This window comes from Clarias gariepinus, chromosome 13 (genome assembly GCF_024256425.1).
Source record: "Clarias gariepinus isolate MV-2021 ecotype Netherlands chromosome 13, CGAR_prim_01v2, whole genome shotgun sequence".
In the NCBI taxonomy this organism is placed as follows: Eukaryota; Metazoa; Chordata; class Actinopteri; order Siluriformes; family Clariidae; genus Clarias; species Clarias gariepinus.
In genome coordinates, this window is record NC_071112.1 from 26,964,550 (window position 1) to 26,987,500 (window position 22,951).

Consider the following 22,951-nt stretch of genomic DNA (forward strand, 5'->3'; position numbering starts at 1 on the left):
GGGAGCCTCTCGAGGGGCAGATCTGTTACACGTTGACTCATATCAGAGCTCTTGCTGCGTCGATTTCTGCGACTGCACTCAAGGTCAAACAGCGTTTCATTTGAGAAAAGCGCCTGACCTGCCCAAGCTGAACCGTTTGTGTGCTGATCAGTCTTCACCTAGCTTTATGTCCTGAAGTAAACGCTTGCTGTACACAGCGTGATCAGACGCACCGCTGCACCGCTGCAGGAGTTCCTGTACACTGTGTAATCAGCTGCTGCTGGTGTAAACACGATGTGTAACCTGCTCCAGCATGCTCCCCTCACTTTCACTCTATTATTAACCTTTTAACCTTTAGACTTGAATTTCAGCTTCCTGTCCTCCAGGCTGTTTTTAGTCTCTAGTCGTGTCTCCTGGACATCGGCTGGATGGTTGAAACCCTGATCTTGTGTGTGTTGGTTTTGGACCGAGGCTGTTTCCCAGAAAGGAAAAGCAATTCAAGACATCAGTCTCACTTTGTAATGCTCATAAAACACTTAACACATATTCGTCCAGCTGCACACCCATCTGTCCCGGTGTGTGTCCTCCCTGAACTCTCTGCTTGTTTTTCTGGACTTGTCTTAAAGGTTGTTGAATTTTTTTATTAAAAATAAAATACCAAATACCTTTTTTTTTCCTGTCAAATTTTTTAGCTCATCCCACCTTCTTTTGGTCCTTCATATTAATTTTATTTTGTTTTCATCCAATTAAATGCTCTCAGGAAGGTGTAAGTTCCATCCCCAGGGGGCGTGCTCTGTGCTGTAGTAGCCGCTGGTTGGCAGTAAACGGCTCGTTCTACATGGTATTATCTTTTTTTTCAACTGAAAAACAAAAAGCTTGGAGTTTATTGATATGGAAGGAATTAAGGTGAGGGATGATAAAATATTATATCATGATATTATCTAAGTCATTTATATTTTATCATGATGTATTTTTTCAATGTTTTTATTAAATTTTTTATTTATTGGATTTGTGTTTATTATTTATTTTTAATGCAGAAACGTAACACTTTAAAGTTGGGTATGTGTGTATTTACAAAATCTAGACATCAAATCTGCTGCTTTCTGTTTATTTATTGAAATATACAGGTTTTAATATACAGATATTAGAATAATTCTCATATCTATCAGAGAATAAAAAAATTATTGTGGTTTAATTTATTTATGACGTATTACACGGTGACATCGCCATTCTCTGCTCCTTTTTTTGTTTTGTTTTTGATTTGTGGCTGTGCTTATCCACCGTGACTTTATGTATCGCTCAGACAGCGACGCTGATGTAAACTCCTGACATTCAGCTTTCAGTTTAGTTTCATCAAGTCAGGTTTTATCAGTACCTGAGTATTGTTTTTTCATGGTCTCGTGAAGAAAAAAAACAAAAAACAAAAACCGAACGCTCTGAACAACCTAATTAACTTAGCAAAAAGTTCACACTTTGCCACCTGCTTGTTCCTCAGGTCTGTTCAACTCATTTTAGGGGTTTTAAAGCGAGACGTGTTTGTGATGTTAGTTGTGTTTTTCTTCCCGCTCCCGCTGTGTGACGCTTGTGTAAGGCGTCCCAGGAAGCGACGCTGGAACCATCTGTCGGATATTTGAGTAAAGTCAGCCACGTATGCTAAATGTGTTAGCCTGTGACCTCATTACCCCCCCAACACACACACACACACGTTTCTGTAAAGTCTCCTTATCAGCTCACGTCTTATGATCATCCAACTGACGTCTAAAAGAAGAACAGTGATCTGATCTTATTTTGTTAAATGTGTGTGTTCCCTGGCAATAAAAACGAAGAGTGTGTTATGAACAGGAGTGTGTGAGAAACAGTTTGGCTGGTCCACACCAACAGCAACACAGTGAGGCAGGTGTGAAAGCATCCGTAAAGAGCTTAAGCATTCTGTCGAGTTTCGATGTGTGAAAGCGCCAATGCTCATAAGGTGTCCTGTGTAGCAGGTGTTCCTGTGGTGCAGTGTGTGTGTGTGTGTGTGTGTGTGTGTGTTTTTGTTTTTCTGTGTGTGTGTGTAAAACTACTCACTCCTAAGTAAATATACCATGGTGAGTAAGTCTGTGTGTGTGTGTGTGTGTGTGTGTGTGTGTGTGTGTGTGTGTGTGTGCATGCTGAGAGCCTGCCCTAACCTTGTTCAGGAGGAGATCTGATCTGTGTCAGCGTTTTTCTGGCAGGTTACACCTTCAGCTCTAAACGATGCTGAGCAGGTCGTGTGTCCCGGAGCTCATGATCACTTTCTCCCCCAGCACAGGGTCTCCTCAGTGACATCACAAAAACTCACCACACACCACTCGGTCATTATGTACGCTCCTTTTTTTAGCATTGAATTTTTTTCACTTTTTTGATTGCAGAAGGGAGATTAAAGTGTGTTCCTTTTCGCTTGTGGTAGTGTGTGATCATCTGGTCGGTCATTGTTTTAAGTTTTCTGCTTGAGTTTACGTGCTAAATCTTGCTTTAGGTTTTGGTGATGTGATGTTTGTAGAGATCTTAATGCAGAGAAGATTCCGAATGCTTTAAGCTCAGTAGTGTATAATGACTGTGTGTGTGTTTGTTGGTGCTGATTTACCAAAACAGTGGAGACATGAGTACAGACACGGTACAATCGTTAAGAAAAGACAAACGCGTGGCCGTTTGCTCGGCAAACCTTCGACCTGTGCTGTATAAACGCTGCACGTGACACTCCTGCTGTGTGTGTGTGTGTGTGTGTGTCAGGTTTACTGCCTGAACTTCTGCTAGCTCTAACGTGTGAATGTGTGAAGCTGAGTGTGTTTTCACATTACGTCAACAGGATAGTTTCTGAGAACACCTCGCCCCAAAGTCTGGTTCGTTTCCATCAGTGAGAACAGAATCATTTTGGAACTGTGCATAAGTCCCCTGGAAAAGGCGGTCTTAAACACAATGCAGTGTATTTTGGCACAAATCAAATCAGATATGGAAGCAATCGTACCTGAGAAGGGAAGTAGACCGCTGTTTAAGTGTGACGACATCAGCGCTGTCTGTGACCTTCAAAATCTGTGTGTGTGCACAACACGTGCCAATCTCATCCGCTGACCTACACAGCCATAAGTGATTATGTGGGAAGGCGCGCAAGAGAGCCTAGCTCTTGGCATCAGTAATATTAGGCATAGCGCAAACGCTACCTTCCTTGTTCTCTTGTTTAATGTTTAATGACGGCTCAAAAGCTAAGTAGGTACATATTGCCATTTGATGTATTGGAGAGTGTAAATACGCAAGCATGCGTTACATTATGGAAGGAGTCTCCAGTGTTAGAGGCAAAGTTGTACATTTCTAGGACAGCAGAGTTGCGTGTAAAAACACAATGGTACCTAAGCATACAAATATAATCCAATTTCATATTGCGAAACGCATTTTGCCATAAAAAATAATGTAAATGCATACAACATGGAAATGAATACACATTAAGCCTCACTTAACCATAATTTATGAGCGGATGGTGGGGGTAGGGCTGTTTAAAAGCTGTAGCAGCAGCGAAACAAACAATAAATATATAAAAAATATGTTACTTTTGAATAAAGAGGTCTTTTAAGGTGTTAACAACTGCGGTGGTATACGAGGAATAAAACACTTTACATCTGGTCGAAGAAAGGAATAATTCCGCTTCACCCCACGCCACCCTGACACTGATGATTTTCCTGTAAATGCGTGTCTTTGAGTGTTTTATAGTCTTGCATTTGCTTGTCCAAACAGAGCTTTAATAAGCTGACACGATGCTAGCACACACACACACACACACACTGATGGAAGGTCAGGATTAAAATAGTGATTTTAATTCACTCAGAATAGCACTCCTGTTACACAACACACGCACACATCTCTCTTCTCATTGTGATTATTTTTAGCGGACTGAAGACGATTAACTTCACCTGACTGAACGTCTCGAGGTGTTGTTTACCCCGAACACGTGACACGTGGTTTATTGCGCCCAGTCTTGGGCTGTGACACGGTGGCTTCTGCTGTAGTTATTGTAGTTTTGCCCCCTGTGAGAGCTCAACAAATCTGTTAAACCAACAGCAAATCTGCCGAGTCAGCCATTCTGTCAGCAGTAATGAGAGAAATAACGATTCCCAGCTCGATTCTGTCTTTTAATTATTCTGCTTAGATTCTCGGCCCACGCTGATCGACAGTAGGGTCCGGAAGCACACAGTAAAAGTGTGTAATGTTTCTTAATCTGTGTCTAGAGCACATTATTATTGTAGTAATGTTCTCATTACAGTTTTTAAAGAGTTTCAGTGCTTCAAACTAATAACTTGTTATAATAATAACATGTTAATTAATAAAAATAATCCCTGAGTAAACTGTGTGATGGAAACTACAGCTGACGAGTGAACGACTTCCTGTGGTGTTTCCTGTGTAGTAACATAACATGGACACTGGGGTTACAAACCAAAATAACACAATAAGGCCGGCAAAGACCAGGCAGCTAAAAATACCCTCTTGTGGTGTACCAGTCAGTAGATATGCCTATTAATATATAAATATGTTTTAAAATGTGTATTATTGATTGATATGTTCTATTCGCAGGCATCATTTTTTAACATCGCTAGAGGATGAGAAATGTGTTGTGTGTGTCTGGCCACGCCCGTTTTTCACATTAATTCAGTAAGATTAGCTGCGAGCTTGATTGCAGAGGATTTTACGTTCTGGCTACAGTACATTCAAAATAATTTTGCAAGAATTTTTCCTTTTTTTTCCTTTTTACTTTATAAAATGATAAAACATATCGGACGTAAAATTATTTAGCTTGCAAACAAAAGGATGTGCAAACACTATCTGTGTGTGTGTGTGTGAGAGAGACCGCCCCTGACCGACTCGATCTGACCTCCGTGGCTCCTCACCGGTCAGGTTTGTGTGACTGATGAACTGTCTGATCTCTAATCCGTCTCACAAACGCGCCGCGGCTCCTCCAGCGCTGACGGATTACTGTGGAGACTTAACGCGACAGGTCCAGTCAGTCTTATTCAATTTAGGACTAGATAACCTCGTTTAGACTCCACAGACACTCTCTCACTTATATATACACACACACACACACAGTCCGCACACAGAGAGGTACAGATGGGAGAAGCAGACGGTCTTCAAACTAACACAGTGAAACAGTGTGTTAATGTTTAACTGGTGTTAAAAGTTTAACACGGGGTGTTTGTCTCAGCGCTGAATTCACATTTGTAAAGCATGCTTCTCATGACGTCTGTGTAAATCCGATTATGATGTCACCTAACGGCTGCATGGCGAAGGAAAAAGCAGAAACTTATCTTGTATAACTCAGGAAATAAAATGGTGCTCGCTGTCACACTAACTTTGCATTCAGACTGAATTTCTTGCAGAAGGTTGAATACGGAAATGTTATGGTTGTCATGCCAACACGACATTTAATTAGTGTATTACTAAAAACTATTTTTTAAAGAAAACATATTCGATGAATTTATGTGTAAAACAAAAATGAACAAAACTAAAAAGTTTTAGTTTAAATTGGGTTACGCGAACGTTTACTCATCCCCTTATTGGAGTTTGATCTTATCCGTGTCGCTGTTTGAGAAGTAAAGATAAAGAAAAGGAGTAATTAAGCATCCAGGCGATTTTGCTGTGACCATTTTTTTATCGGCTGTCTCATCATCTTTATGCGCATCTTTACAGAATTATAAATGACTTCAGCTTCAAAAAAATCACTAGTAATGTTAGTCTTATTTATAGAAGCTTTGATGATGTATCAGGAGACACAGCCACTGCCTGTAATTGGCTGTAAGGCGTATCTACTGAACACAATGGCTGTTGTTCCTCAGCTTTGTGGAGAACCTAATTAAGCCCCGAGAGCGCGGCTCCGTGTCCCGGACAGCCTGCAGGCTTTACTCATGACCTCGGACCCCCGACTAATCCCGCCAAAGACATTCCCCTTCCGCCCTGCCTGCTCACACTGCTGAGTGAAGCTCGACTCGCACTCCTGATCCGAGCGCCTTCTTCCGCATGACGGATATTTCACAGAACCGTTGCCTTCTTCTCGTCTTTAGCACAGTGAGATTATTGATCATCTCAATTTGGTTATCACCTTTATGTTTTATTCTAATCCAAGTACAAATTTTAACACAATTTGAGAAAATATTTGTACATTTCGAGATCACAACATAAACATAGGACACTCATAGGTTTGAGGACCCCCTCGAAAACGAGATGTTCCATCTCAAGGGGTTATCCTCCTAATACTAATAAAAATGTCATGAGGTTCATATCCCTGTTTATTCCCTTTCGTCTTTAGTAAAGTGCATCACAAGCTAGCGATTAGGTATAGGAGTCTCCAGGGATCACCTGATACAATATCATCATGATACCGAGGTGAGATTCGATTTGTATTACAATACTGTATAATTATTTTATAAATATCCTAATTAACTTTTCTCCATCACTAGAAGCTAACATGCTGTATGCTGTTAAATTACACTATATACCACTACACGACACACACACACACACACACTTTTCAGTTTCCCGCACTGCACTGGATCGAGTCATTATGAATAAAACGTTCTTGTGCTCAACACGGTGACTGACATCACATCAAATCTACTGAGTCTAACTCTAACCTCGTTTTCTAACAGCAGCGCAGTTGTGCCGTGTGTGTGTGTGTGTGTGTGTGTGTGTGTGTGTGTGTGTGTGTGTGTGTTTTGGCTGCGTTTTGTGAATAAAGCCGTTTGAATGTTCAGTTATGCACCAGGATAAAATCCATGACTCGTCAGGACAGACTCGTTATTTCACTTTCTCCTCGTGAGATTGTTTTTAAAAAATGCCTGTGATCTGGACGTGATGTTCTCTGGACTGGAGTCAAACTTTTATGTGCTTTATTCAGAGCTAATCCCTTTGTCTTTCGAATCGCTGGATCTTTTGTGTAAGGGTTTGGGTCCAAACGGACGACAGCAGCGTTCTAGCTCGACGCCAAACGTACAGTAAAAGTGAAAATATATTTATTTTTTTATGTGGCTTTGAATCCAAACACACTGCAGCCGTTGAGTGAGTGAGAGACTCCGTCTCCCTCAGACTTTCCCCTCTCTGAGCGATTAAGAGTCACACAGACTTACCACCAGGGTGGGAGTTTCCACGTGTGTGTGTGTGTGTGTGTGTGTGTGTGTGAGGGAGGGAGAGAGGGAGAGTCAGAGCTCAGTCTAACTTTGTCACTCCAAGAGCTCTTTTTTTTGTGCGAGTCATTAGACTGAGAGCTGGATTTCTCTCTCCCTTTCTCATTCTTCAAAGCACTTTAGATTAAAGCTTTCACACACAGGTAAGGAAAGATGCGTTTTTTTATTTTATTATTTCTCTTTCTTGTCTTTGTTCCCTGTATTTAAAGATAAGAAAAAAGAACAGTGTGTATTGCTTTCTTTGGCGCCGACCTGCAGGTGTGTGCTTTGTGGTGGTCTGGAGTCACTCTGGCACTCGAGTAAGTGTGTGTGTGTGTGTGTTTACACCTTGTTTAAAAGAGAGTTACTGCTGTGTGTTCCGCAGCCAGGGGTTTAAGGACACTTACTGTTTAAACTCTAAATGATGGAATATTTCTGCTCCTTGTTGTAACTCCGGCTTCTCTGCCACTTCGCACACTTTAATTATCATCACTCGGCTGTTTGAGTCTCGGCCAGGACGATGAATCTCCGTGCAGACTGCAGGGACGCGCCAAGTCGGCGTGAGTGCCACTGGTGAGGACCGGCGTCAGGGTGTTCTGTGGATACGGCTTTCTAAAGTTAATGTCTGTTCACGTGAATAGGGATCTTTAGAGATCGAAATGTTCCATCATTAAAACTTCCAAATTCAATGCTTTTTCCAGGTAATTCCTAGAGGGTTCCTGTGTTATTGCAGCGGTATCCCTGGTGGTTGCTATGACGCTGCTCGGTAGCTGATACACTGTTCTAGGGTGTTTTCAGTAGGTTTTAGGCGAGTTGATTACTACAGGGTTGCCAGGTGGTTGATGTGTGGTCGCTCTGGTAGTCCAGGTGGTAGTTAGGGTGTTGCTAATTGTGTGCTATCGTGTCCCAGGTGGTTGATCTTGTATATCTAGTGGGATGAGTTGATGTCACAGGTGGTTAAAATAGGTTGGCTAGTGTGTTATTGGTGGTTGTTGTTGTAGGTGGTTGCTTGGTAACAAATTGTCATTTTTGTACAGACAAAATGGAAAAAAAAATCTGTACATGGGGACGTGTCCGTCAGTGTGTCTCTGTGTGTGGGGGTCTCTTTGTGTGTGTGTGTGTGTGTGTGTGTTGTACAGCCATTTCTTTCCACTTGTTCCTTGATTGCGAGCTCCTCCCTCAGACTGACCTTTGTCTCCTTTCAGTTTGGGTGAAGTCAGTTCCTAGGGTTGGTGTTAGCAGACAAATCTGTCTCTCAGACATTAGCAGGAAGTGCTAGCAAGAATCACAGTTAATTGTAGCAGTGTTGCGCGTAACACAGAGGCTCTTGGTTTGCTTATTGGAGGTTAGCGTCTCTGAGGAACCCTGTGATGATGTGATTAGCCAACAGCACGGGGTTCGGATCCGAACAGGAGTGTGTAAGATGTATTCTGACATTTGAAGGTGACTTTTGGGAGCATGGATTTTGACCACGCTAATGGAGAACCCTGCTTTCCGAGTCTGTGACCTCTCTGTCCATGTGAGTGTGTGTGTGTGTGTGTGTGTGTGTGCGTGAAACCTGAGAACTCCCCCGTGGCATGGAGTCTTTGTTCCATTACAAACACACATTGAAGGTCGAGAGGTTTTTAACTTTTCCGCGCGCTGATAAAGAGGTTTCTCCTCACCAGATCTGAGCGACTCCAGGTTGCGAGTCAGACTCAAACGAGTGCTCTCTCTGGTGGACACAGACACGTGGAGACTGAGACTGAGTCACTGACGTTCTCCACGGAACTAACTTCTGCTCTGTGTGGTCACGTCTGCGTCGACAAAATAAAAATATAAGAATATTTAAAATTTCTATTTAAAGTCATTCCAGTTGTGATGTCTCAGCAGCAGACAGTGGAGCTGTATTTTTATTCTGGCATGAGTAATACATTCCCCACACACACACACACACACACACACACACGCCACTCACTGCAGCCTCATCTGAGGGCCTGACACTTACTCATACACGTCCTTCATTCGATGTGAGCTTCTCTGGGTTCCTGCTGGACCACAGCGAGATCCAGCTCACATTATCATATTCCACATCTCTCTTCGTCTGTGTCTCTGTCTCTAACTGATTTTCTGTTAATCTGACTCTGTCTGTCTGCGTCTGTCTGTGTCTCTGTTTGTCTGTCAGTGCATCTAAACACATCCTTTATTATTGTTGTGCCATTTATTTTCTTCCACATTCATTCCCTCTCTCTCTGTCCATGTCTCTTTCTGCCTCTCATTCTGTTGCTCTTTTCCTGCTCGTCTCTTTCTTCTCTGCTTGTCCATCTCTCTCTCTTATTTATTTATTCATTTATTTATTTATTTATTACTGGCTGTCTCTCTCAGTCTTTCTTTATCGCTGTTCTCTGTTTCCCTCTCTGACTGTCTCCATATTTTCCTGCCTATTTCTCTCTGTCTTCATTTCTCTCTCTCTCTCTCTCTCTCTTTTTGGAAGTTCTTATACAGTGAGAGAAGTGTCTTAGTCCCGCGTCCTTCATGCTGACTCGAGCGTTTCTTCTCTGACCTGCGCCTCTCGGCTCATTGGTATGTGAGCGCACGCTTCTCCTCCTGTCTCCACCTGTTCCGTGGCAGAAGCACTAACTTGTGTCGATGCTAATCAGAAGGTCAGCTGGAGAAAAGTTTTGGTGAAGGGACGCATGAGGAGCAGATGCTCTCCTGTTTCCCATCCTCAGATTTTCCCACACTCAGGTGTTCGAGGTCCTGCGAGCTGAATTTGACTTTTAAACCGATGCAAATGTATAATTTTTAGTTTTTTTTTAAGTATGCTAGTGTCTTGAAAAACATTCTGGCAGTGTGGGTGATGTCCTTGGGTGATTGAATATTTGGCAGTAAAACACACCTGAACACTTCAGTAAATCTTACACAAGTGTACCAGGTATTTTTTTATATGTACAGTATATGCAGTACAGTGGTAACTGTGTTACAAGTGTTTTCTGGACATTCTGTCTTTGGCCTCTTGCTGCTGCAGACTTGCTCGGCAACTCAGACGAGAGGAAAAAAAATTCTCTGGAATTTGTGTGTTTAAAAATAAACACGTACTGAAATAAAGGCAGCTTTCAAAAACTTTCCCCAACTGTCCGGGCAGGACACGACTTAGGCTTGGTTGAAGTCTGAATGGGTATTGATTGTAAAAATAAAGCTGCAGATTTACATGAACCAAACAAAGCTTCTTATGAAGAGAATGAATAATGAGTTTCTGTCCATGTAGCAAAAAGTCATTACTCTATATGTAAGTGTAAAGGGTTCACTTTAGTCATAAGTGTTATGACCGGGAATCGTTAATTACTTAATAACTTGTTTATTTATTTCTTTTTTTATCTCCAAAAGATGGCTTGCTAGATGACCCAAAGACGATGATGACTATGCAGAACCCGTTTCTCTAGCTGTGTAGTGATTACTAAAACTGGTAAGTTTTCAAGGCATTTAAATTCTTTCTTTTTTTACAAGGCTATGAAATAATAGTTGAGCTTGTAACGAATGCCTAATTAAAGCCATGTCACTGGCGCCTTATGGGTTTATGAACGCTGTTGATAAGCCATGTCTGATTGGATCTGGTGGGATCTGTGTGTTCCAGGTCAGGGATGGGAAACTCAGACAGCCAGTACAGCCTGCAAGGCTCTCGAAGCAGTAGCTTCACAATCCCTAACAGACAGAAGCCCTCTGCCATGAAGCTTCGCTCTTCCAAAGAGGCCATTGTGTCACCCCATGGCTGGTGGAAGACAGGAGCGTGTGTTTCTGGCTTCAAATCCAAAGCAGCATCGCGTGGCTGTTTGTCACAGCACAAGTCCAATCAGTCGTCCATGTTGAGACGTTATGACTACCTCGCCAAAGGAAGGGAAGCAAAAAAAAGAATTAGCGCCCAGTGGAACGTCTCACCGCAGGCAGGTGTAGCGTCTGAGAACGGCCACCTCGAGGAAAACGGACGGGGTTGTAACGGTCACACCGTAAACGGGTACAAGACGCCTGAGAGGAAGACTAAACTGGAGGAACTAAAAGATCACAGCAGCCCAAGAGTTGTGATCAAGAGTGACGGTAGCGTTCGGGTCGAGTTTAGCCAGCTCTCTAAAAACTCAACGCTTCCGGATGAGAATGGTGGTCCTGTCCAGCTGCTGAAGTTTTCCCCCACATCACACTGCATGTCCACCTCGGATCGTGATTCTGCTCCAGCAGCGAACAGCCCCAAGACCAGAACCAGCAAGCGAAGCTCACTGAGCTCAGAAGGCAGCTGGTACGACTCGCCCTGGGGGCCGGGGGCCGAGGTGAATGACGATGTCGCCGCCTCACCCGTTAGGATTTCAGAAACTCTTCCCTCCGTTCGCATAGAGTACTTTGATGAGCAGCTGCCTCCTCATCATCTTTATCACGACCCTGGCGTTGGCGCCAAAGATCTGACGCTTGCAAATGAGACGTCATTCAAACACAGGGCATCGTTTGTCTGCATGATGGAAGAACCAGTTCTAGACGAGTCCTCGGGGGCAAGGCAGTACTCTTCCTTCACCTTACCGTGCCCCAAACCCAAACCCATCATGGAGAACACTGGAAAGAAGGAAATTCTCAGGAACAGAATGAGAAGGCTGAGTGATTGGACCGGGAGCTTGACCAGAAGGAAAAAGAAGTCGAAGGTAAGAGAATGTTCCATGGGTTTGTGTAGACCATGAAGCAAGGCAAGTCATGTTCAGGCTGTTACTTGACATTGATTAGTTTTTATAATGGCAACTTTATCAGTTGTGCAGCTACAAATCACAGGTTTATATAAATTGTTTTAGTTTCTAGAGTAACAACTGGTTCAGGAAGGTTGTGGAGGTAGTGCACGGCTTACACACCGCATAAACAGGTTAAAAACTGTGTGTAGTTGTTGATATGGTGTGTATTCAGTGAGGCACATTTGGTAGCATGTTTTGAAGGAGTCTGCAGTTTCAGCACTTTGTAACAGTCAGATGTAAAGCTGTAAGTTTCCGGACATCTTCAGGATGGAGGAGTTTCGGTTTTTCTGTCGCTTTGACTTGAACTTATTTGGAAGAATATAAAGAGGGTGTGTTTATAGCTTCTGTAACACGAACAAGAACAGGAACAAATTTGTTTTACAGATGTTCTACAAGTCTAAAACAGATGTTGGTAAATAGCTGTGGCACAAGAGGAATAAAGCACACCTGGGAAGTTCTGTAAGAGGGAAAACTAGCATAAAGTAAACGAGGGCCTGGCTGGGTCTGTGCGTAGTGTCCTCGCGGTCACTGTTGTTTTTGTCCCATGTGGTGAACAATATTGCTTGTCGCACCATGCCAGCTGTCAGCAAGGTGGGGTGGCAGGGCGTGACCGAATAAAACTCACAACACGCTGGTCCAGTCTTGTGCTCCAGGAAACAAAGGTGAGCTCGGAACACACGTCAGGTTTGCTCTGTATGTTTAGAGTTAGCAAGCAAGAACAAGGATATGGTAATTTCCAGGTGAGTTAATATGGCACTTAATCTACAACTAATTTATATTAATCGCCGTCCGTCAGGACAGTCAGGTTGGTACTCATGATCCGTTTGTTTTGTCTGCTAGGGATGTTTGTGATATTATGCTAAGTCTGTGTGGAGAATGTGCAGATTGTGGTTTGTGGGTCATTCCTGATTAGACGCGTGTCCTCATTCTGCAGGGTAATGACTGTCCTGAAATCATTCTAAGAGGGAGTCCGTCTGTATCTCTGTATATATCACAGTGGTGTTGTGCCTTAGTATAGCACTGATCCACTTTTCAGACACTTGAGTTTTGTTCTGCTCTCGTCACGCCGTTGCTTTTTTTCCCCCCCCGCAATTAGGCCAGAAATAAACGACCATAATTTACTGCCTGTGTTTATTCTCACCTTAAGGAAAATTAAAGATGTAGCACTTTACATTGATTGTGTTTAAAGATGAAGAAAATTAGTAGTGTTCACTCACAGCCGTCATGACGGACCCCATCTGGCCGCAAAGTGGATCTAAACGGGCATCGACATGCTCTTCTGTAATGACACACAGCTGCTGGAGAGATGAAGGCTTCAAAGCTGAGTCATGGAGAAGGGCACTCGTCTGCGTCCAGGTCGCCTTTTGAAGTGCACTCGTCTGCTTTACGCTAGAGCAGCACGTGTGCTCACATGAAACTCTGTGTTCTTATTATTTTATTTTCCATAAAATATTATATGACACACTTTGAGAATAAATTTTTTTAAACATGTTTAAATCATTAACTCTTACTTGTTAATGCTTTTTACAATATATAATGTATAAATTGTTATGTTTAGAGCTTTATAATAGTTTTAAATATCAGCAATAAATCGACTTGGCAGGATTTTTAGAATGTAGGCATTAACGAAAGATTGTTTCTGAATGATTATTGGAAAGGAAATAAATTCCAGTGCTGTTATGTAACGGCCACCTCACATCTCAAGAGGAAATAAATATGGCAGCCAGACTCAAGGAATATCTCTTACTTGCGATGTAGTGACGGAACATGACTTCTCGTATCCACAATGTTCTTCAGTGCTTTTGCTGTCTTTTCTTTCATGTTCCTTCAAAACTAACATTAGCCTGTATCAGTGCTAACTCTTTATTATTGCATAAAGACTGGTATTTTCCAGTCTACTGAAACACAGGCCTGAAGCCTTTACTTCTAGAGCAAATTTGAGTACTTTATTACTGTGTGCATTTTGAAATAAGATATTCTTAATGAGTTAGTTGCTCTTAATTTAAATCTTATTTTAGATCATTGAAGACGTTTCTTTATTTACAGCTGGTTACAGAATTTTCACAGTTTATTTGTTCTCCCATCCAGGAGCCGAGATATAAAGAGCCTCTCGATTGTTTCGACAGCGGTATAGACGGTCTGACGGCTGACACAAGCTCCCCCTCTCAAGTGTCCAGTCTTCTGGGGTACCCCAGGGTTCAGTCCAGGGGCCGCTCCCAATCCCAGGTGCTGCCCTCCTGTGAGGGGTCTGTCGGCGCCCTCAACCCGGGCACGGACGCTCTGCGGCAAAACATTTACGACAACTTCATGAGAGAGCTGGAGACAAGCCAGACCGCGGCAGGAAGCGGCGAGGAAAGAGGCGAGAACTCTGGCGAGGACACGGAGAGCAGCAGTCAAGGAACGGTGGGCTCGTTGGAGCAGCTGGATCTGCTGTGTGAAAAGGAGCAGGGCGTGGTCAGGAGAGCCGGGTGGCTGACTTTTAAACCTCTGCTCACGCTGCATAAAGACCGCAAGCTGGAACTGGTGGCCAGGCGCAAGTGGAAACAGTACTGGGTGACGCTTAAAGGTGTGGGGTTTTTGGGGACAACGCCTGTGGTTCATTTTAAGTAGTGCCGCTATAGCTCACTGATTAATATTAATGTGTTTAAGTGAAAATGTGATTGTTGCTATAGCAACAGACCATTTACATAGTGAGGCTCCATGCAAACCAACTAAAACGTTAAAAAAAATTTTGTTTGGTTGAAAAAGGATTAGAAATTATTTTGCAGATTGTTGTAGTGTGAAAGGAATCTAAACATAGTGAGGGGTTTGTCATTGATTAATTTTATCTAAGTTTCATATTTCCCTTGTCATGTTGCAAGCAGTTTTCCACTTTATCTACAAATGAAAAAAGCTATTATTATTATTGGAATATAAAACTTTCTCATAAATGTAAAGAAATCACTGGAGATCATATTAATTCTACTATAATACCATTTTCATCCTTCAGGCTGCACTCTCCTGTTTTACGAGACTTATGGAAAAGGTTCTCCAGAGCAGGAGACTTCACCGAGTTACGCTCTGCTGGCTGAGGATGGAATAGTCCAGGCTGTCCCAGAACACCCGAAAAAGGAGAACGTGTTCTGCCTCAGCAATGCCTATGGAGATGTCTACCTCTTTCAGGTCGGTCCAAAACTTGGCTAATGCAGTAGCGTGAAACTTAAACTTTCAGCCTGCACTCTTCATGCACAAATCTCATATTTTGAGACAGAATGAATAAATGTTTGTTTACACATATGTAAGAGCGTCAAAACTTTGCTCTCAGCCGAGAATGGGAAATTTTTATCAGTAGAATCACTGTGGTTGTAGAAAGGAAGAGATTCTGAATAAGAATTGTTTTATTTTTATAATACCTGTGTTCTCTGGACTTTAAAAAAGAAATCCTAAATAAAGATAAATAAAAAACCTAAAATAATTTCTCCATTTCTTTAAGAAATTGTGAAAAAGTAATTTTTTTTGCACCAAAACCAAGAACCCAATAGCCCTGAAATAAATAACTGATGTACCAGCCGTGCAGAACTGACTCATACAGCTCCACGTTACACTGCATCTCAACAAGACTATTTTCATCTCCCGAGCGAGAGTTTTAGAGCTCTGCCTCTGTGTGTCCTGTGGAATGCTGGGAATGTGGAGCGCTCAAGCGGAACGAACGTCCTGCCAGCCGTCATGAAAAGCTCCGTTCACACTTCAGGCCAGAAATAAGCAGCTGAAACTCGACTGCGTTTTTTTTTTTCATCTTTATCACAGTCTCTGTGAAAGCTGAGGTTTGTTCCAGCGCTCAAGCTGCTTGCTCCTGATAACGTCTTCCTGCTCGCTCAGCCAGGGATCTCAGACGAGACCTCACTGAGCACTTCCTCTTCCTTATACTGACAAGGTTCTCTACAGACCCTGTTAGAGTTCACATAGCACACATGGTTGTAAAGAACACACTCTCAGATGTTGTAACTCATTAATGCATGCTCAGGGTGATGGGGGAACTTTGATGATTGAAGCTTATTTTGTTAAATACTTATGTATATTTTTCCGAAGATATTTTTTGATGTTAGTGTGAAGCAATTGGTAAGAAAACAACAATTCTTTGAAGTGGTAAATGTTCTCAGTGTGATAAACATGTTTCTTTTGTTAAGCATCACCCTAAAGGGAGAAGGAAGAGTTCTAGATATAAACTTGTTTATCTGAAAACACTCATGAATCCACTGAAGTGATGGACGATAACTCTGGAATGTAAACATTTAATGCACTTTTCTAAGAAAATAGGTTTCTTATGGGTTCTTTGGATAGTTGATCCAGATTAGAGCTCTACTCAAAGTCTATCCAAAAGAGATGAAAAACCTTTAAGTGTTCTAGATTTATACATTTTTACTTTTTTGTATTTCGAAATAGACTTGCAGTCTTTACATGGAGTAAACATATGTACAGTAGGATTGTTCTTTAGGTTCTTTGGATAGTTAATGGTTCTTAGCTTATGCATACAGTATATGCAAAGAAATTTTTACCTCTCAGATCTGAACCCATAATTTGTGCTGTTAAAAACGAATTTCACAGGCGCTTGTTGCGTGGATTTTTTTTTTTTGGTGGAGGTTCTTAGCTTTTTTTAAAAGAATTAGAAATGATTGAGGAAACTGAATATCCTTGTTTCTTCAAAAATGGAGATGTTTAAGAATAATACTCACACGTTCATAATAATGCCAACCTTCTTGAGAACTGTTCTTCTGTCCACTCTCTTTAGGCCACTAGCCAGACGGATTTGGAGAACTGGGTTACAGCGATCCACTCGGCCAGCGCGTCTCTGTTTGCTAAGCGCCATGGCAAAGAGGACACACTGCCCCTGCTCCGCGGGCAAATCCGCAGTCTGCTGCAGAAGATCGACATGGATGGAAAAATGAAGAAGATGGCTGAGCTCCAGCTGTCTATTGTAACCGATCCAAAGAACAGGAAGGCCATTGAGAACCAGGTGAGCTGAAGGAAACGTGGGTGGAGCCAGGTTTCAGACGTCCAGGTGGGAGGGACAAGACACACAGTTGTGTTAAGACTTTATTGATTTTGACCAATTTAACCATTATAATTGTATGTTTGGTGTCAGTGTTCTTGAAATGGTTGAAGGTGCTATGTGGAACTTGAGTTCTTAGATTCTATGCAGAACTTTTAAGTTTTTTCTCCCCACAGGAAGAAAATCAAAGAAGCTTTAAGGCTCTAAAAGGCTCTAAGGCTATCTAGCTTTTTAAACACCTTCACTGATGGCCAAGAACTATGTAGGGTTCTACAAAGAGATGGAGAACTCTGATACCCTGATTAACTTACAGGTTTCGGTTGAGTTTGGATTGGTAAAGGTTCACAGTGAAAACACGGTGGAACACTGAAAGAGCTTCTGATTGATGTTTTTAAGTGATTTCGTTCAGCTGGTTTAGACTTCACCTCAGTGTGATGTACGTCTTTCTGCTCTCTGTCTTATGAACTTCAGTCCGATGAAGAAACTCTCCTGGTTCTCAGTCACGCTGATTGCCTCAGTGCAGGGGTCAGGAGAAGGCCAGAGGGCAAAGAAGCAGGAGCTTATCCTCAGTGACGGGGTACCAGGCAGTGTATGAGGAATTTGGGGAGGGGTAAGAGGTTGACCTTGTCAAGCTGAACCTCTTTGAAGTCTCTGTAAATGAGTGCCAGCTGAGTGCATGTGTTTCTCGGGTTCCTTTCCATCCTCTCTGTAAGAACCAAGTGCACTAGTAGAACCTGCACGTCGTGTCTGAGCCCTGTGAGTGGCAACCTCTAAATTAATCTATCGTGTGTTCTAGTGTGGTCAGTATTGATTTTTTTCTGCGATTTGGCTTTTTGTGGTTTGGACTGGAAGGGCTGACCTTTGACACCATGTGGGCATGGGTGAGCCTTGGGTGCCCATGATCTGTCACTAGTTTACTGGTATATACTGTAGCTGGTGATCAGTGTTAATGATGTGGCTGAATGCGGTACATACACACCTAAAGAAACGTGTATAAATCAGGTCAGACAAGGATTTCTGGTCATTTTAAATAAAACAGACAGGGCTATGAAGCAGTGAGCGTGTACTACAGTATATGTTGTGTAATGTATATTGCTTTAGTAGGTAAAGTGACCCTGCTGCTTAGACCCACAGTAATTACTCAGCACTCAGTGTGTCTCCCTCTGTTTCACCTGCTGGTCATGACAACCTGCTTTTTCTCACCACAAAATATTTGTTCAGGTTCTGACTTTATCAGACCGCTGTTCTGTTCAAAGAAGCACTTGGATGCAGAAGCAGTGAGATGTCAGTCAGCTCTCTTAAAATCTCTCTCTCCCTCAGCCCTGAATTCTTGGTAGCCCATCTCACACTGCTCCTCTCTCGCTTTTTCACAGATCCAGCAGTGGGATCAGAACCTGGAGCGGTTCAACATGGACTTGTTTCGGCTGCGCTGTTACCTGTCCAGCCTGCAGGGCGGTGAGCTTCCCAACCCCAAGAGCCTCCTGGCCACCGCCAGTCGCCCCTCTAAAGCTGCTCTTGGGCGCCTGGGAATCTTCTCCGTCTCCTCGTTCCACGCACTGGTTAGTCTCAATTTTTTAACACCAAATAACATCCTCGATCGCACACACATTATATCAGAACACAGTAATGTATTTCTCCTGGAAAACTAAGAAATTATTCGTTTTCTAATTCTAATGGTTTCCATAGTGACCACTTGATCAAAGGCTTGTGTTATACAGCGCATCGCTGAATGTTTTTGAAGTAAATCAAATAAAACTATAAATAAATAAATACTGTATGTATGTTTCTTTTATAAGTATAATAATTGTAATTCTTTGAGGTATAAGAGAAATAAAACACTCATAGTAGCGAGTCATTAATGAGTGAGCTTCTTCCTCCTAACTCTGACTTACGATTTGCATCGTTTGTGATTTCTGGTGTGATCTTTTATAACGCCGCAGTTCCAGATTCAGCCTCAATGCTTCATCTTCTGGGGGAAAAAAGGTTTTCACTTCAAAATTCTCTTTATATTCGCTGTGTTTAAAAGAAGTGTTTTTCTTCCTCTTTCTTTCTTGCTCTCTTAGATCTGCTCGAGAGATGAGGCCATGCTGAGGAAACGTTCTCTGTCTCTGTCCCAGGGGAGCCGCAGTAGGAGAGGAGTGTTCTCTTCGCTCAAAGGGCTGGACAGCTTGAGCAAACGCAGCCGGGAGAGGAGACCCTGCGCCTCACAGGTACAGCACTCACCTCTTCAACAGGCGCTATTGTGGAGCTCATCGTCTTCTGAATCTGACAGCGCTGTGGTGGCAGTGCTGAGCATTTTATATCCTCCTTAAGACTGTGAAATCTACTGTTGTTTCAGTGCTATGTTAGTGTCTAACATTGTAATCAATAAGCTATAGTACTAGAGTTTTTTTATTTTATTTATTTTTTAAATCACGCCGTTCTTCATGTTGCGAGGGTATTCCTGGCTTCTGTACATCCTGTCGTCTCTGCTAATGATTACATTCAGAGAGATGATGTTTCTAGACGTCACACACTCTGCCAGCTCAGCCGTCTCTTTTTTAGATGTGTACAGATGCCACACTTAAACACACAGTTAAATATAGGAAATATAAAGCATCTGTTTCTCTTTTATTTCATTTTTTTGGCAAGGACTGCATTTCCATCAGCTCCTGCTCTCAAACTGAGGTTTGTGAGGTAAGAAGGAAAGCTCGACTGGCTTCATGCGCTTTATCGTACCGTTGTTGTCGTTGTGCTCTTAGTGTAACGCACGCAAATGCGATCACTGCATGAACAGCTACACTGCTGCCACAGTGTGTGCTTTTTGGGGAATGTCCCTGTCCCTCCCTGATGTGTGCGCTGTAACAGGACCTGATGCTTCTCTGTGTTCAGTGCTGAGAGAGAGAGAGAGAAAGAGAGAAAGTGGTGATTAAAGAGAGGGAGGATACATTATTAAAAGGCGTGTGGGGAGTGTGACACTGTGGAGACAGACAGATGGTGTGTGTCCTGAGACCTGCACCAGGACGCCAATATTAACCTGGGTCTTATTACTCATACTCATGTCAAGGTCTCTCCGTTTCTCTCTTTTAGAGAGTAAATGAGAGTACGACAGTTCCAGTCTATGTTATAAAGTGCGTGTGTGTGTGTGTGTGTGTGTGTGTGTGTGTGTTGCAGGTGTTTGAAGGCATTTCTGCAGAGCAGTTCAACGTTCCTGCTCCGTACAGCAGAGAGGTAAATTCTCTCATGTTTACTTTGATGTTTTACATGTGTTTAATGTAAATAAGATTGAAAGAGGTGTGTGTTGATGTGTGTTTCTCCTTCGTCACGTCTGTTTAGTCCTCTGACTCACACACGTGTAATTGTGGAGGCTGGTGTTTTACAGCAGGGCGTCTATGTGTCTCTCGGTCTTTCTGAAACGCTCCGGACTCCCAACATCACGCCACACACACAGAGACAGACAGTTTCTTTTCCGCTGGTGATGCACCCTTGCCAGGACTTCTTGTCCCTTTTCCTTGGCACATTCTCAGTGTGACTTTGTGAAGCTGGAAAGTTTACAATGGAAGCTTTTATGTTCTGTCCAAAGATGGAACATGTGGGTGTGTGTATGCGTGCGTATGCGTACGTGTCTGCACACTTTAAGTGTTTCCTTTTAACCGCCGAACTCTCTGAGACTCAGGTTCTGTTCGTTGTGTACGGTTATGTTGTGGTTTCTGGTGAGTCACGTTCTTTTTGAAAGCGTGTATTCTCTGCTTTAACAGGGCGCTGTGTCATTTTATCACAGTGGACATAAACGCTGAGGCATTTACTGCCCTGCCTTTTAAGGAAAAGGGGTGGAGCCAAGGAGCTTTATATATACACTTTATTACATCTATAGATTGTTTTACCTTGTAAGAAGACGAGAAATAAACTGTAGACAAAACTCCAGTACTTAAATAAAAAACAGGGAAAAAATATTATGAAATATGGAGTAAAATAAATAAAAAGAGTAATGTGTTAAAATGGAGTGTGAATGCTTAACAATTAAATGATTGAAAACAGAAAAAGATGAATACTACTATTACAGATAATAATAATAACCATAACTTCTTATTTCTTGAACAATTATGTCAGAAGTCATAACCTGCGGTTGTGGCAAAGATGTTACTGCAGAAGGATCAAACCATTGTCCTGCATCAAGAAAAGCAAACAACCAACAATGAATATAATGAATGATGAGAATTTCCATCAGTTGATATTTTCTTCCTGGACGGCGTGGGCATTTTTAAATATTTTGATGCCAGGATTCACTCAAATTATGAAAGCATGGTTCAGGTAGCATGACGCATCATTCTCACACATGGATTGCTGGACACAATCCAGGGACTAACCATTTTGCGAATCTTCGGGATGTGCTGGAGTGAACTTTATGCAGCGGTCTCACTCTTGCATTTATACAGGAGCGACTCTGGTCAGAAATAAATAATGTGACGTTACATAACCATAACCAAATGCCATGGCTGTTATCAAAGCAAAAGACGCTTCAGCGAAATATTAGTGTGTCTGTGACCTTTTTTCCCAGTGTAGCTTTAATGTGTGCCATAAAAAATGTTGGAAACTAAACACACACACACACATATATATATATATATAGTAGTGTGACAACGTAAAAAATCGATGTAAATTATGGTTTATTATATTTATTTAAGAATTATTATAGTACAAATGTGTATGAAATATGCCATTAGAATTTAAGAAATATAACTAAAAATAAATGTAAAACAAATTCTATTCTTTTTATCAACAGTAATAACGATAATGATAATTTGTGGAGTGGTAAAAGAAGCCACACCTTTAAAAGTTGTTTAGTGCCTCTTTAATGTATAATATCTCAACAGCTGGAGAAATCTGAGCCTGTGGTTGTATAAAACACTCAGTGTAGCTGTTAAAGCTCTTATGTGTATTTTAGCTAAACAGGATCAGTGACATCGACAGATTTAATATTTTAATCTTGGCTCGATGCCAGGTTTGAGGCGATTCTTTCCCAGCTACACGCTCGTTAAAGTCAAAGTAACGAGCTGCTTGAATTAATGGCAGCTTTGAGTCTGTGCCCGGTTTTACATTTTCTCTGATGGAACGTGTGGTTTCTGCTCTGATGTTCACAGAGACTGGATTCCCTGGCCGACAGATGCTCACTAGCTCCACCCGCTGGCAGTGAGTGGGGCCGCGGCGTGCCTGAGAAGCCGGTGTGCGTGTGCATGCCTGACTGTCAGGCGGTGACTCTGAGTCTGAGCGGACAGCACACGGTCTCGGAGGTCCTGAGCGCGGCCTGCAAGGTGCCGGAACAGCACACACTTCATTCAGATTAGAACTCTTGATCGTGCACAGACTTTTTTGAAGCAATGTTGGGATTTTTTTCCCTATTTTATGTTTAATGACTTTGTTGCATTTGTTTTAACTCTTTTGTGAGAACACACGGCGTGCGCTTTGACACATCGCGCACTAAAATGATTAAAGCTTTTCACTAGATGACATTTATTTTCACTCAGGCTGTTTTGTAGTGCAAATGTAGAAATGCAGATGAGTCGTCGTTCACAAACAGAATGAATTACATATTCACACAGCCACAGCCTGACTGGCAACAGCACACACGAATGATAGTACATACACACACACACACACACACATACACACAGAAATATTCCTATCTTGTTTAGATTGCTTAAGAAAAATCTGATTTTATTTGATCACGAGTTTTAAGTTTTTTTTTTATGTATTTAGGAAATACGCTCATTGATGAACATTTCTTACGTTATTGTAGTTTTTGGCAACAGCATAAAACCTTCACGCTAGGTAGCTGCCGTATTAAGTTAACATTAATAACATTGCATATGAGCCGTAATTGTTTGGAGTCGTACTTCCGTGTGTGTGTGCAGTGTCTTTATGAGCATTTTCTCTCTTTAAGGTGCAGAACCTGGACCCCAGCAGACACTGCCTGCGTCTGCGCAGATGCATCAACGGTCAGACGGAGGTCTGGACTGTGGCACCACACGAGCTGCTTCAGGACCTGGTACCCGAACTAT

At 42.3% G+C, this 22,951-nt stretch overlaps 1 protein-coding gene across 5 annotated transcripts in view; it reads left to right on the forward strand.

Annotated features, from left to right (window-relative positions):
* Positions 1–22,951, forward strand: part of tiam2a (TIAM Rac1 associated GEF 2a) — a 75,874-nt gene that overhangs the window by 25,222 nt on the left and 27,701 nt on the right. For 2 of the 5 annotated variants that reach the window (XM_053509891.1, XM_053509890.1), the window contains exons 2-12: positions 10,509–10,587; positions 10,756–11,803; positions 13,973–14,450; positions 14,874–15,046; positions 16,653–16,877; positions 18,287–18,472; positions 18,977–19,123; positions 19,545–19,589; positions 20,067–20,123; positions 22,034–22,204; positions 22,834–22,938. In XM_053509891.1, coding sequence (XP_053365866.1) covers positions 10,763–11,803; positions 13,973–14,450; positions 14,874–15,046; positions 16,653–16,877; positions 18,287–18,472; positions 18,977–19,123; positions 19,545–19,589; positions 20,067–20,123; positions 22,034–22,204; positions 22,834–22,938 — 2,628 coding nt within the window. In that variant the 5' untranslated portion in view covers positions 10,509–10,587; positions 10,756–10,762. Of the gene's footprint in view, positions 1–7,287; positions 7,307–10,508; positions 10,588–10,755; positions 11,804–13,972; positions 14,451–14,873; positions 15,047–16,652; positions 16,878–18,286; positions 18,473–18,976; positions 19,124–19,544; positions 19,590–20,066; positions 20,124–22,033; positions 22,205–22,833; positions 22,939–22,951 lie in introns of those variants that run through there. The other 3 variants (XM_053509892.1, XM_053509893.1, XM_053509894.1) reach the window with 3 other exon arrangements.